Below are 15,700 nucleotides of genomic sequence, written 5' to 3' on the forward strand. Positions count from 1 at the left end.
CATCTTCACACACGGTCAATCAATAATCTTCCGGTTTTTAATATGTTTGTATTTTATTTATCATTTCAATATTGTTCAATTGCCTTGTTAAACCAAAAAGAAAGCTAACCAATTTTGACAATTAACTAAAAAGCTAACCAAAATCATTATTCAAAACAAAGAAGATGGTGGGGGGTGTCTTGCCAAAGTTCATTGAATCACGGCTATGTTGAGCAGCAGATTCAAATATTTTAAAATCCTCATTTCAACTTCTCATCATAATTGAATTTACAGTATATTTAAGAAAAAATGTAAGTTAAGAATAAGTATTAAAGAAAATTATTCATAAAGGAAATCATAAGAAAAAAACTCAAAACCATAGTGCTACAATCAATGTTGAGAACTAACACCTAGAGAAGGGGAAGGAAGAAAACTTGATTTTTAGAGGGGACTCGTTGCTTAGGCACGGGTTGGGTTGTTGATGTTTGCTGGGTGGATGATGTTTGATAATTCATGGGTTGAATGATGCTTCCTGGATGAGGAGGTCCTTATCATCTTTTGTCTAGCGCAAGGGAGGCTTGAAAAAGAAGACATCAAAGAGTCTACCTAGAAGAAAAAGGGACACTTTGTTTTGGATTGCCAGTGAATGAGATGAATATAAAACTGTTAGAGGACCAATGCTTTGTTTCATTAGTGCTTGTTTACTGACAGATTACCAACAGTCAGTGTTAGTTTGTTGAGAAAATCATCAAAAGAAGATTCTATCAATTGTTTAGTTTTGTTCTATCTAAAATTAAATACATTTGTATAAGAGATATTAATTTAATTAAATGTTGTTAGTAGTAAAGTGCCTGTTCTGATTGCCTAGAAACCCACCCTGAGATTAAAAGTCTTATAATATTATATTTATTTAATATTTAATCTTTTTATTTGACCTTGTCATCTTCGTAACTATACTTGAGAATTGAGAATAAGTAGAAAATATATAAAATTCCTTTTATTTACTTTAAAATAATTTTGTTTATTCCAATATATAATATTAATTATTTGTATATATAAATGTACATTTAAAAAAAAAATATGCGTGAACTTAATTACTCTTTGTCTTCTCATACAGTGGCTACAACACCTGTATTTTTAGAACAGTTAAAAATAATTGTATAAGATGGTCATCATTCATTACAGAATTCTTAATTAATTAATTTATTTTATTTTTTTTTTTTACAGAAGAAATTATGGTGGTAACACTTACCCCTTAACAAGAAATTACTTGCAACAGTTTGATAAGCAGAACCACGTCCCTATTGCTAAAAGAGGCCCTGGTTCAGTTGGTAGCAGAGGGTCTTTATGTTCTCGCTGCTCTAAAACATCTTCAGTTAGGTCTCATACATCTTATCGCTCAGTGCCTTCAAATCGATCTGGCAGATCATTTCGATCAAATTCTTCTAATTCACGAAAGTCTATGGTTCCAAATACTTACAGATTGTAAGCTCTTATTTTTTATTTGCATTATAATAATTGTTTTTATTATGTTTTTGTAATTAGTAGTAGTTGTATTTACATGTTTTTATACTAGTTTAAAAAATACTTATTTTAGATTAACTGTTACTATCTGCTCCATTAACCTTAAAGTGCTGAAAGCATATTTTAATAGCCTATGGTTGGAGACTATCAGCTGTTTAGATCAATATCTCAAAATTAGTTTATATTAACTATTAAAATGAGGCAAAAAAGTTGAAATAAGTAAGAAACTTGTATACCAAGCTTCATCCTAACCATCTGAGCTATAACAAAGCTTTCTCGCATAAGGCTTAAAGGGGAAATTTTGGATTATTTATCCCTGCTATAAATTTAGTTAGTTAGTGAGAAGTCTAACAAGTTTAATCAAAATCATCTAAAATATTTAGAATCAATTATGAACATTAAGGACATATATCAGAAATTGTTTCCTTTTTTTTTTTTTTTTATTATCAATAAATAGCTAAAAAAAAACTATCAGAAGATTTGAAAAAACCTTGTTTAAATTGGGTACAAACACTCAAGCGTGCTTGCATGTTTGTGACAACTATCTTTTAAAGAAACACAGACTTTTAAGTAGAACTTAACCTATTTCTAGTGTTCTAAAATAAACAAACTTTTTTGGAAGCTCCAGAGTGTTTCTCCTAAAGATAGCTTACAAATACTCAAACAACGACATATAACTAACCAGTTAAATGATTTACCATTTTATGTATCATCAGGACTAAATATCACATAATGCCTCTAGAGCAGTGTTACCTAACTTTTTTTTGGAGGAATGGAACCTTTCATTATCATTTGATATAAATAAAGTGATCCCTCTTTCCAGCAAAAGCTAGAAAGGCTTGGATAGCAACACAACACTTTTGAAGAAAATCTGAGGTGGTAAGGTTCAAAACTGTTGAGTTGACTTGGAACCCCTGCAAGAGGCTCGCGGTCCCCGATTGTTGATTGCTCTAGAGGTTGCACATCCATCTCAATTCAATAGATTATCCTAACTGAGATAGTCCAGCTAAAGCTTATGCTCAAAAATCATCCTTTTCGATTTTAATGAGACATTCCTGTTTTCCTAGTTGAGCTTACGATAAATGATTTACTCTAAAATATGTTAATATTAATTATACTCTGTTTGCTAAAAGAATACTGCTGAAATACTCCTCCCCCCATCCACTATCAGCTGACTACTGTCTGTTTCATTTAATTCTTCATTGCTATTCAGTTATTCTCATCTCTCGACTTAGTGATTGTCTAGGTAAGAGATAGGCGAATGTTGTATTGTCATCCCCTTAATATTCAGAGTATTCTCTTAAGGAATTGGAGTATAGTCAATTATACTTATAATTTATCATATTACTTCCTACTTCTTTTCTTTACATAATTTGTGTTAAGTGCAATCTCGGTAATCTGAACTGGCATAAGAAGAAAAAAAAGAAGAAGTTTTTTTAAGAAAATTCATTAGGTAATAATATTTTTGTTTTCCAATAGGAGTGCACATGTATAAAAGACATTTTAACTTCCCTATTTATAGGCAAGTTATTGATCAGTAATGAATGTGGAAATAAAATCTATAGGTGTTACTGATCAGTAATCACCGTGGAAATTTTTACAGTTTCAATATCAGGTAATCTAATTCCTATGGAAGTATTCATATTATATTTTGTTTTAATTAGAAATACATTATATCAATTGTCTAAATAATTTAATTCTGTAAAATTAATGTAATTGTTTATTTATATATTCACTTATAAATGAACAATCTTAAAGTTTTAAAAAATTAAATCATCACATAAAATTACTGGGGGTATTAAAGAAAACAATGTTATTGAAAATTTTTAATCTTTTAAAACTTTTAAGTGTCAAATTTCCAATAAAATATGTAAATAAATAAATAGAAATAGTTCTATATATTCATATTGTTGAATTTACACCATTTTTTCTAATTTTTTCTGTTATCAAAATACTACCACCCCGTAGTAAATTAGTTCGGATTACCAAGATTATTTATTTTTATTTTTTATTTTAAATGTGTGTCTTTGTTAGAGCAGGAAATATAGAGCCTTCTATAATCGACAGTACTTAAAAACAAAGATCATTTTATTATTTGATAATCCCATTTACTCTTTCAGTAACTACTATTTAAATAGAAGAATTCAACAGCATATACAATACATGCAGGAGAACAAAGCTCTTCGCCTCCACAATTCAGCTAGAGAAACTCTGATCGACGAACCTGCCAAATGTAATCCTATGCCGAGACAAACTTGGTGCTCATTGCATCACAGATTTAAGAAATTTATTTTAAATCCAGTAGATTAGTAGTGATTAAAGTAAATGAAATATACTGGAAGTATAAATTATATTTACCAAGTAACATTTTATATTCATACAAATTAAAAACCAAAAATATATTTAATAGTTTTGGTTTTTCATTAAATCATGTTGTTTTTTTTCTATTCTTTTAATTGAAAATACAATGGAATCTTTTTCCTTAGTTCAATTATTATTACTATTATTATTATTAGTAATTGCAGAAATTTGCTGTTACTGCTACGAGTTTATACTTTTATTTCATATTTTATTGATTTTTTTTTTTTTTTTTGTTCTATTTACCACCATTTTTACAGAGCTCAAGTGCTCTTTTGTTTCTACCGTCCCAATTTTTATATATTAAATACAATAATATATGTGATTTAAACTTCACTGTATATTGGATTTAATTTTTTTATTTGTAATAATAAATCCATTTGTTTTTATTTATTGTAATTGAAAAGTACAGGGAAAACCAATCTTGAGTTGTTTTTTTCTTGAACTATCAATACCATCATTTGGGATTTTATGAAAACTATCTATTTGACTATTCATTCATTTGATAAAATTAACATATTTTAGTTTTATAAAGAAACTGATACCCAATACTGTTAGGAAGATAAGATATACTATTTTATCGAGAGAAAAAAACACCTCAAGTGTAAAATTTTACTCCAATTGTTTTTTTAGGTGCTCTTCAATTATAATTAATTATTTTAATGTAGTATACCTAAGTTTTTAATAATGTTAAATGAAGTTTAATTAACATTGACAAAATGAATATACGTAACTTTTGTATCAAAATATCAGGAAATAACTTCATCTATAATATTGAATATCGTTTGTTTTTATCTTTTATGTACTGAATTGATGTATATTATGTATTGAATATTATGATTTTGTGGAACTGATCAGGAATTAAGAATCAATTTTTGTCCCTTTAAAGTATCATTTTTTTTCTTTAAATAAATTGAATTTTTTTTTTTTAATTGTGTAGTTAGTGTATTGCATTCAGCATCCTCAAATCCTGCTAGTCTTTTTCCTTCAAGAAATTTTATATAATCTTAGCACATTATTTATTTCTCACTGATTTATGTGATATATTTAATTAGTATTTATTCTACTAGCACTATAAAGCTTCGAGTTTCTTCTTATTTATTTAAGGAGGGTGTATTCTGTAAATGTAAAAGGGTCAAATAATACTATGTTTATATATAATCTTAATATATGAAAACCTCTAGACAGACCGGGGAGAGAAGAGATATTGTGGATGTGGGGGAAAACATGTTTCACAGCTGTAGTACTTTCAAGTACCTGGGAGGAGTTGTGATGGAGAACAATAATTTAGAAGTAGAAATTGAGGGCAGAATGGTAGCAGGAACCAGATGTTTCTAGGGCCTGCAAAAATTTTTCCGATACAAAAGTCTTTCCAGGAAAGCAAAGCTTTTGTTGTACAAAACAATAATTAGGCCAGTGGTAATGTATGGCAGTGAAACATGGACTCTAACCAAGGAAAATAAAAGAGCTCTGCTAGTTTGGGAGAGTCCTGAGAAAGATCTTTGGAGCCGTTAAAGAGAAACACAGGTGGAGAATCAGAAGCAATGACAAAATAAAGGATTTGTATGGAGAGCCTGATATCCTCCGTGCTATTAAGAAGAGCAGGCTAAGATGGTTTGGACATGTGGAAAGGATGGAGCCCTGCACGCTACCTAAATGGTGCACCAGGAGGAAAAGGGGCAGACCTAGGCGTCGGTGGCTGGATGGAGGATTTGAGAGGGATGGGAATTGAAAATTGGAGTAGTCTCGCTGGAGACCGTGATGCATGGGAAAGAATTGTGGCAGACGCCCAGGTCCTACAAGGACTGTAGCGCCCAACAGCGAGTGAGTTATACATAATTTTATCACTTATTGGAGACTGGTTATATTGTTAAAATAAAATAAATTGTATCCATTTAAGTCTCAAACACTCTTAATTAATATTTTAAATGTCTTATGTTTCGGCTATCGTGGCAATCCTCAAGGACAATCTTAAATATAAGTTTACAGATCACATCCAATTTTAAAACTTTACTTTCATTTGCTCCTCACATCCAACTCTTACAATTTTTTGCAGGCTATCCTTCCTAGGACTAATAAGTTTAGTCAAATTAACCTATTTTGTCACTTTTTTATTTAATTTCAAAACTTTTAATTACAAATTATCTTTCACTATTACCAATGAACAACGTTGGTGGGTAGCTGGGTGTTGAAAGGAATCAACCAGTATCAAAGCATGGTCGAAACAATTATCCTGGACTTGCTGGGAATCCTACATCATTATATATATTAGAACTTTAGGGGGGTATTGTCGAGTCGAAGAGGTAAAAAGATAAAAGAAATGTGTTCAACTAGTTAAGAACTGATGCTCTCTCACCCCTTTTTCTATTGTCTGACTGAAAGTATGATTTATAGCTGAACAGCCACTGTATTTTTGTTTCTGAGTTCCTCCTATAGTAAAATTGTTTCCTTGTAAACAAAATAAAAGTAATTGTTAGTTGTTACATTATTGTTTAAGCAAGCACCCCCTCACTTCTGAACAGAAATTCATGATGCCATCTAGTGTGACAAAGATAAGCGGTATGAGGCCTAGGCATCAATCTTGATCCCCTAAAACAAAGGGGTCAGAACCAGCAGAGTAGCCATCTTGACCTGTACAGGGGAAGAAAGAGAAATAACATTTCAAGAAAGTCTTCTGATAATAGTAATGAGGGAGTAAAATTTCACACCCAGGAGAGAGAGGTGGCAGAGGGATGAGGAGAAAGAAACAAGAGAGAACCCTTCTTCCATTAACAATCACACCAGAGCCAACCTTCAAGCTCCAAGAATATCTCAACCAAGTAAAGTGTCATACTTTCATCAATCACTGTAATGAAGTAAAATTTATAACTAACATATACTGTAACCACTTTTGTTCATACCATATAACAGATTGTTTCCGAAAGCTTAAAAGAGAATAGAGGTTATTTCATTTGAAAAGCATGATATTAATTTATTATAAATACAGTCCACTCCTTCATAACCAGCAAATTACAAGTAATTCTTTATTTAAACCAGCTTATCAGCATAATAATTAATTTGGGTAATATCCCCCAACTGTTATTCCGGGGAATATCTGAGTTAAACAATTATGTAAATATAGTTTCATGATTTATCCATGAATTTGGGTTTGCTGAACCACTGTGATGGTCCCATTCTGTGTTCTCATCTTTCTTCTCTTTCATCTGCTAGGATCTTCGTCTATGGAAGATTCTCTAGTATATATTCTTGTGAAATGAAGTGATCCCTGCTTGAGCTAAACTGTTAATGTGGATTAGAGAATGAGCTCAGTTCTGAATTATGTTTTCTGATTGAATTATCAAAACTTACCAAAATTGGCACAGTAGTGAAGGTAAGCAAGTAATTTTAAAAACAGAAAGTCCAAAAATTCAGAGGTTTCAACCATGGTGATTTATTTTCTTTCCCTGCATAATGATGGAATTTTCAATGGTAAAAAAGTATGTCCTTATCATTATCCAGAGTTTTTTCATGTTTGATATTTTTTTTTTTTTTTAATTCTAGTTTCAGAATATTATAAATGCGGTTTGTGTAGAAATTTTAATTTTTATTCTTTTTTTTTTTTTTGTTAAAGTCTAGTCCTAGGTTGAGAAAAGAGAAATTTGAGAATAGTCATTATGTCAATTTTAGATGGTTGCCACTTAATTGACAAATGGTCTAAACTTTCAATACAGTACAAAAGACTTAGGTTTTGGATTGTACCGTTGATGCGTTCCATATTATATAAGCAAAAGTCGTTCCCAATGTAGCGATGCCGCTACCGACTGGTCTATGCCGTAAGTACTATAGCCGCCTAAACCATTCTGGTCCGTTATCACGCCTACCTACCATCTAACACGGGAACTACTACTGGCGACTAAAACTATGTATAATTACTAGTCAAAATTCATGAGTCTGCCAAGTATAGGTAGGGGGAATAAAAATGGCGGCTATTTCAAAGCGATTAAAAAAACTAATTTTTCATTCGGAGCTCTATATCTCAAAAAGTAAGAACAACACAAGAAACTCTAAGGGAACGTCATTTAAAGAAGAGCAAATTTGCTAAAATATGAGCCCTAATAGAGTTATTTACGTTAGATAGTTTTCGAGATATAGCTTTATAAAAAGCAACATTTCATAAAAATGTTGTATGGGACGTACTAAAAGATCAGTAGTTAAAGAATTTATTATGAAAAATCATATATCTCAAAAACCATTTGACAGACAGATGTCTATTAGCACTCAAATTAAACGACCTATGGTTTCTGAAATAATGTTTTTCATAAATCAAACTTAGTGTCTGAATAACTATAAATCAATTTATTTTAGCAAATATCATGAAAACTACTATTCCTACGATGGTAAAGGTCATAAACTTATTTATAGTCCATTATACTAGCTTTAATTTGAGTGCTAATAGACATCTGTACGTCTCATAGTTCCTGAGATATAGATTTCTCAAAATAAATTAGCTAACTACTAATCTTTCAGAAGATTTTTAAGAAATTTTGCTTTTTAAAAAGTTATATCTCGAGAACTATTGGCCGTAAATAGCTCTTTTAGGGATAGTATTTCAGCAAATTTACTCTTTAAATAATGTTCTCTTAGATTTTCTAGTGTTGTTGGCAGTTTTTAAGTTATAGAGCTCCGAATGAAAAATTAATGTTTTTTTAAGGTTTTGAAACAGCCGCCATTTTTTATTCCCTCTACCTATACTTGGCAGACTCATCAATTTTGACTAGTAATTATACACAGTGTTCATTAAAGTAATCAAAAATTGGGGTGAGATAACTGCCTTTTTTTCTTCCCGGCTCTTGTACTATTACATATCCCTTCGTATCTACAGGAATAGTACCCGGTAGAACGAAGTTACCTCCCTGCAAGATCCGGCTGCTGGCTATCCTCCGGGCTGGCACCTGTAAGTCTCATTCTATCTATTCACCTCCTAATCAACTACCTTACCTGACTGAGCACGTATTGTATATTATCTTCTGGGCAAGAGTACTTAACATTATCAAATGGAGTCAGATCACTTAACATAACCACCTCAACACCAGAAAAGACACTATAACATTTAGTAAATTCAGATCACGATTTTTACCGAGATGAATTGTTTAATAAAAATCAAGTGCAATGATTGCATTGAAAGTAGTTATCGATCAGTTGAATCTTAAACATTAAATACATTTTTCAAAGTCTAAAACTCGATATCTCTGATTGAAAATTCGTATATTAATTTTTTAAATAATACAGATATGATTTATTTGACTGTACTTTTGTTGTTTTTACAGATAATAAATGAATGTATTTATCAAATTAATTATAGCTCATATCTAACATATGTATAATTTTTAATTTATACTATAATTTTATTAACACTTTCTTAAAAGTTCCATTATGCTTTTTATCGTAAACAACCTATTCAAGAACCTACTTCCCAATTTACTCTCTCAGAAAGTAAGCATTGCTATTCATTTTAAAAATTATTTAGACATAAAGACGAAACGAGTTAACATATGTGAAAATGGTTGGTGGCGCGGTCAATGAAGAACAAAAACGTATTTATTAGCGCCAACGTTTCGGCCAAAATTTCAGGGCTAAGAACAAAAAAAAAAACATAACCATAACGATCACAAAGAATAATTAAAAAGTCACAAACAATGAAGATACAATAATAGTGTTAAAAGAAAACGTATAGTCTATCTATTATCAGAAGATAAGGCTATATGAGATTAAGCTATATTCAGATTAAGAAAGAAGAAATAACCAGAAAATAATATCCATATGAAAATCTAGTAAGTAAATATATGTATAATACAAAAAATTAAAATTAATGTTTTAAAAAAAGTGAGAAAGAGAACGATTTTTAAAATAATCATTATATAAGATAACAGAATTAAAGAAACAAAATATAAAGTTATATAAGCCAAAAGAATTAATAAAATATGAATATAAATAAGAAAATCAAGTTAAAATCAATACAATATACGAGTAGTTAGTCTAGTTAGTATGTTATTTTACTTACATAGTTAATTAATTACACATATGTTCTGATTCTCTCGTTTTTCATAACTTTAATTTTAAATATTTTTTGTATTATACATATATTTACTATTAGATTTTCATATGTATATTATTTTCTCTTTCTTATTTAAAATTACTTATTCTCATTTAGCCTTTATCTTCTGATAATACTTAGACTATACATTTTCTTTTCATTCTATTTATCGATATCGTGTGTTCTTTTCTAATTCCTTTTATTCATTATGAAAGGTTATCTCAGTTTTTGCTCTTAGCCCTGGCGAAGACCTGAAATTCTGACTGAAACGTTGGAAAAAATATATAAGTTTTTATTTATTTGCGTTCTTCACTGACCCCCTCCCTCCCCCCATCCATCTCCTCATATACTCTTCCAAATTTTTATAATATTATTGTAAACTGTTAAAAATTTTGTCGTTAGCAACTATTTATGAAGCATAATCATCATATCCATTTAGTATAGTGGCGTTAATACCTAGGTCACAATTGAACTAGTTGATTTTTCTGAGTGTTGATACATCAATATCATATTCTTTAGTCTCTACAACATATGGCAGTGTGAAGCAATCTTCATCTGTACCAGCTCCCGTCTCCTACTCCACTAAAGACCTTACTCCTGGAATGGCTCTCATACTTCGTCCATGTTATTCGGTATCTTCTAGATCTTCCATTCGCCTCTGGAGTCCTGAATTTTCTTTCTTTAAGTACCCAAACCATGCTTATCAACTGAGCACCCTGAATGATGTGGCCTCGACTGATTTTCTACGCCTCTCTGTCTTAAAGTTTGATGTGTAGTTTTGAAGGCAAATTATATCCCCAGAGGAGTTACAGTCCAGTTATCGAAGGGGTCTCAGACAAAAATCTTCTTTTTAAGCTAAAGTCTACTCTTAGTAGATTCTTTAGTGCTCCAAAATAAAATGAAACTTGGTGTTACATCTTGAGAAAACGATGATTCATAATCGGGTTTAGGATTACCTTTTAATTGAATATAAACCTCTTACTCTACAAAATAAAATCTGGATTGATTACAAAGCAATAAATTAATTCAAATTAAACAGTTGTTACGGCGGGTATGGGTTCGAATGGAACCTTTACTAGCCCAACCGTGAAAAGGAAAGAATAGTCGAATTTTGTTATTTTAAATAAGTAAACATAATAAAAAGGAACACAAAATATACAACTAGAAAAAAAAAAAGAAAGCTTAACACTATTATAAAATTAAATTAATTGAACAAAAGAGAAAAAAAGTCTTATTTCACCGGTGGGGCCCCGGTTGTGGTTGTTCTGAGAGGATATTCTCGTGGAAATAGATCGACAAAAGGACGTACGTCCGCCCGCCTTGTCCTCTTGGAGGATGGATGAGTCGAAGAAGTCCGCCCGCCGTGGCTAAGATGATTTAGCTGGCGAAGATGGCCAGAATGCTGGCAACTACGAGTGCGTAGTGAGGAGAAAATATAAAAGAAGATATGTGTATGCAGTGAGACGTTAAGAAGTTGTCTGTCTATTTTTTAGTTTAAAAAACAATAGCGAGAAGTTGTTTTTGTTTTTGACGTTATAAAAATCATATGTTCCAACTATCGATTTGTGGACCATATGTTGGCCGCAACAACAGTAAATAACAAATTTGTACAAACTATACATACCTCGGAAATAAAATTGGTTTTCTTAGTGTTTACAATGAAATTAAAAGGTAACACTAAGTGAATTTTAATTTTAGAATTGTTTCTTTAATCATTAGGTATATATAATCTGTAATCATATGTTTTATGTAGTCTAACCAAATGTTTTATACCATGGTGATTGGAAGGATCTGAAAGTTTTCTCCAAGAAAAAGAAGCATCTCTACATTAGGTTCAGGTGTGGTAATTAGGAACGAAATATGTATTTTTCTCCTTCTCATTACCATAGCGACGATGAAAGGTGTAATATCACCTTTTTTTGTGCATGAACTTGTTAATACACACCTCATTCAACAATCCTACTAGTCAAAAGTAAAACTTGGCTTTCTATATACTCAAAATTTTCCCGTTCTCAATTATCCCACAAATTCCTAAGACCCCAAAAAGTGTAGGGAGGTAATTGGGAACGGCTACTTTCGCATCTGGATCCATTAAATGAATAGAGTATCGTCTCTTACAGAATGATCACCATAGTCCGAATTCAAGAACTCATTGACAACAAAATGATCCCTCGCTTGTTTCCAAGCCTTTAGGAGTTGTTCAGGGTTTTTAGTGAGCTCTACTTTATCGCAACGGTAACCCATTGTCCCCCTTGCTATCAAGCATTCTAGAAGAATGTTTTTAACTTCATTTGATAAATCAGTAGGTCGTCCTGCCTCCAACTTACTGATATAAGTTTTTCTCTCGTTGATGCGGTTGAAGAGTACTTTTTAGGGATCCCATAGGCCAGAGACCTTGTCGCTTAAGGTACGTCATGTTACCATTGAGAATATTGTGGATGGCATAGGTTACGTCATCAATTGTGTATGAAGTTGGAGCTCAGTTCCTAACGTACGGTCGTGGTTTCTTGTTGATCACTGCAACAGTCAATTAATCAGAAGACTTCATTATTTTGGCGAAAACAGTTTTTTATTGTTGACATGAGGAAAAAAAAGTTTGAAATTCTGTCCCCAATAACCCCTGAGATAAAAATCTCAGGAGTAATTGGGAATGGTCATACCCAGATCGTTAAAGGATATTTACACCCACAATCAGCATAAATACTTGAAATTTACTCAACTATCAACAATTATTGACTAAGAATGACTCTCACCTCCGAATCGTGCAGTCACCAGCTTTTATCAGCAGACACTTCACTTTGATTTTCAGGAATAATTCACTGATCGTATCACAGAACTGCCAGCTGAAAACCAGAAAAGGCAACAACACGTTCTATCACTTCATAGTTATACTGACTTTCAATTGCCATCTCATTTTGGTTTCCCAAAATTCCACGTGAGCACTTATGATGCTTGTTCCCAATTACCCCACCTGACCCTATATTGTCATGTTATTTTTTCATATAAATTAATATCATATTTTATGTTGATATATTTTTTGTAATAATATTATATTTTTTTCTTGAAACTGGTCGCAAATAATTATTAAGTTTTTTTTACAGGATATATTGCATTTGTGGCAAGATTTAAATACAAATTCTGGCATAAGGCCAATATCGATCGAATGAATTAAATCGATATTGAATCAATTGAATTGAATAGATATAAATCGTTTGAATTTAACGTTTGTTTTTTTAACGACCCCCTTTCTGCTCATTTCTGACATACGGAAGGGGGAGGGGAGGATTATCTAGAGGTGATCAACCTATTCTAACCATGGTAGGAGGGCATATTCTTCATTTCGTGGGACCGCCACGGAAATGAAAAAAGTCCACCACTCTAGCCGGATTCGAGCCGACGCCGCCCGCAGTTTCCAGGTAGCTAAGGCCTGCGCCTCCACTACCGAGCTGCGGATGGCCCTGAGTTTGAATTAAACCAAAGTGAATATATTGAATCTAATCTAACGTACCTTTGAAGCTCCATAAGCCCGTTTTTTTTAGCTTCACTTGGCCTAATAACTTATCCACTACATTAGATTCCTTTCTTAAGAAAAGTTCTATATTTTTCCAGAACCAGGTTCAATACGTTTTGAAGCGTCGCTTGAATGTGCATGAATACGTAAGCTATAAACTTCTGCAAGAGGCCGGGCTACCAGTTCCTAAGCATGGGATAGCTGATAAAAAAGACCAAATAAAAAAACTGGCCCAAGATTTAGGTACTAACGAAATTGTATTAAAGGCACAAGTCCTGACTGGAGGAAGAGGGAAAGGAACCTTTAAGAATGGAATGAAAGGCGGTGTGAAGATCGTCAATTCGTGCGTATTTAGATTATTAAAATTTCAATTTCAGAACTTTACTTTATTGAAGCTTTTATATTAATGTAATTAAGTAAATTTAACTACGTGAATTAACTTTCAGATTTATTTTAAGTTTAGTTTTCCAATCTTTTAATTTTTTATTATTTTCAGTAATCAGTCAATTTATAAGGTTTTGATCTTAAAATGTTAAAATAAAAATATTACAAAGACGAAAAACTTGTTCTGATTGAAATACGTGATTAAAATTCAATGACCCGGTTGCTTTCTCAGAACCAGAGCTGACATATTTATGTCACGAACATCGAAAATTTCGTTTCCTTTGGCAGGGAAATATCAAATTTAATCGGACAGACGAATTTCCGTTGTTTCTAAAGAGTAAAAGATATCAAAATAAATACTACCACGAAGGAACATTACAAAACTTTAATAAATTATTTTAATTCAAAACACTACAACTTTCATTGCTACCAACTACGCGATGAAAACGCGTACAGAATGGTCTTAAGTGATCTACATTCAAATACCCCCACAAGCGAAATAAAAAGTGGCTTAGAGGAAACAGGACATAACGTCGGGAATATTTCTTGCGTACTACACCCAACTGAAAAATTTCCACTACCACTGTTCTTCATAGACCTAAAGCCTGCACGGAACAATAGCGACCACACAGACTTGTATACTCAACGGTACGCTTAGAGTAGCCCAAACATAAATCAAATATACTGCATTGCACTAACTGCCAAAACCTAGGACACACCAAGAGCTACTGCCATCACCAAGCCATGTGCGTTAAATGTACCTGCCTCCATGCGTCAAACACCTGCTTAAAATCACGGGATGAACCAGCCAAATGTGCACTGTGCACGAAAGACCATCCGGCGAACTACAGAAGGTGTGAGGTCTATAAAAACTTACATAAGCAAAGGACCCACAATAGGTCATTAAAAACTCTTGATGAGAAGAATCGTACACAAGTACCTCCTTGTTGGGAATTTCGCCAGTTTTCCAGAATTGCAGAAAAATACAACTCAACCCAATCAACAACAACCTTCTGTCTCAACCGTCTCAGATCATCATCGCCAAAAATACAAAAGACCTCAACCATACTCTGATGTCACTAGGAACCAGCAGTCTCCACGTCAGGCAACTCAGGCCTCCCATTCTCAGTCTCAAACTCCGCTTATTCCTTCCCAACCTTTAAAGGTTAAATTACCCCCTGAGCATCTACATACAGCTCCTTATCTTCCTACTGTTCAAGTAAACAACCCACCCCAAATACCTTTGAAAACATATCCCAGTACCCCATACCTCACGGCGGGTTCATCCAACACCCAGCGCTCCGATTCATACAAATTACCCAGCCCCTGATCCACATCCACATCCACATCTCAACTACAATCCAACCGATATAAACTCTATCCTACCAGCCTTCCTGTTGGATCTCCAAAATAATATAAAACCGCTAATCACTCTTCTCACTAGAATCCTGCCGAAATTCCTTTCAATCTCCCACAATGAGTGCAAAGCCCCTAGTTATCCTTTTGTAAACGCTTGTAGCGAGAGGGAGCAAGTGGTTGGACCACAACTCACCAGAGCGCTCCACCTCGAGCCTCACCGAAGCTCTCAAATTTATAAATAACTTCATTTTGTAAAAACACATTGTCATTTTTGTATAATTATAATTTCTGTATATAATACTTAGCAATATCTGTACAATGAATAATAAATAATAACAATGCAATGCACAAACCTATCTCAAGCAGACATGTACCGACCGCTTCTCGGTCACAGCCGCATGGACTAGGCCTATAAATAAGGGACTCTAAATCCCCCTATTCGATCGTAGATCCACATCCTTTCCTGGGTCTAGTCATGGCACAGGTGGCGTATACACTGCTTGAGATAGAGA

General features: G+C 32.7%; 2 protein-coding genes and 2 long non-coding RNA genes across 6 annotated transcripts in view; 2 read left to right on the plus strand and 2 right to left on the minus strand.

Moving 5' to 3' along the window:
* The window catches only part of LOC106685951 (uncharacterized), a 16,390-nt gene extending 15,064 nt beyond the window's left edge, over nt 1-1,326 (minus strand). The window contains exon 1 of the long non-coding RNA XR_001343927.2: nt 1,232-1,326. This is a non-coding gene — a long non-coding RNA (uncharacterized lncRNA). The remainder of the gene's footprint in view (nt 1-1,231) is intronic.
* LOC106685950 (uncharacterized) overlaps nt 1-3,948 on the plus strand; it is a 15,967-nt gene extending 12,019 nt beyond the window's left edge. The window contains exons 6-7 of the mRNA XM_014428977.3: nt 1,207-1,464; nt 3,624-3,948. Coding sequence (XP_014284463.1) covers nt 1,207-1,464; nt 3,624-3,813 — 448 coding nt within the window. The 3' untranslated portion in view covers nt 3,814-3,948. The remainder of the gene's footprint in view (nt 1-1,206; nt 1,465-3,623) is intronic.
* A 2,873-nt stretch (nt 3,949-6,821) lies between these two features.
* LOC136795268 (uncharacterized) lies at nt 6,822-12,863 on the minus strand. The gene is made up of 4 exons (XR_010842842.1): nt 12,688-12,863; nt 12,262-12,451; nt 7,210-7,304; nt 6,822-7,140 (listed from the first exon to the last, which is right to left on the minus strand). It is a non-coding gene; the product is annotated as an uncharacterized lncRNA (long non-coding RNA).
* Nucleotides 9,203-15,700, plus strand: part of LOC106685947 (succinate--CoA ligase [ADP-forming] subunit beta, mitochondrial) — a 37,894-nt gene continuing 31,396 nt past the window's right edge. For all 3 annotated transcript variants that reach the window (XM_014428972.2, XM_014428973.2, XM_014428971.2), the window contains exons 1-2: nt 9,203-9,333; nt 13,544-13,788. In XM_014428972.2, the coding sequence (XP_014284458.1) occupies nt 9,274-9,333; nt 13,544-13,788 (305 nt within the window). In that variant the 5' untranslated portion in view covers nt 9,203-9,273. The remainder of the gene's footprint in view (nt 9,334-13,543; nt 13,789-15,700) is intronic.

The sequence above is a fragment of the Halyomorpha halys genome, unplaced genomic scaffold, assembly GCF_000696795.3.
Source record: "Halyomorpha halys isolate HHAL.00 unplaced genomic scaffold, Hhal_1.1 Scaffold760.1, whole genome shotgun sequence".
Taxonomy (NCBI): domain Eukaryota; kingdom Metazoa; phylum Arthropoda; class Insecta; order Hemiptera; family Pentatomidae; genus Halyomorpha; species Halyomorpha halys.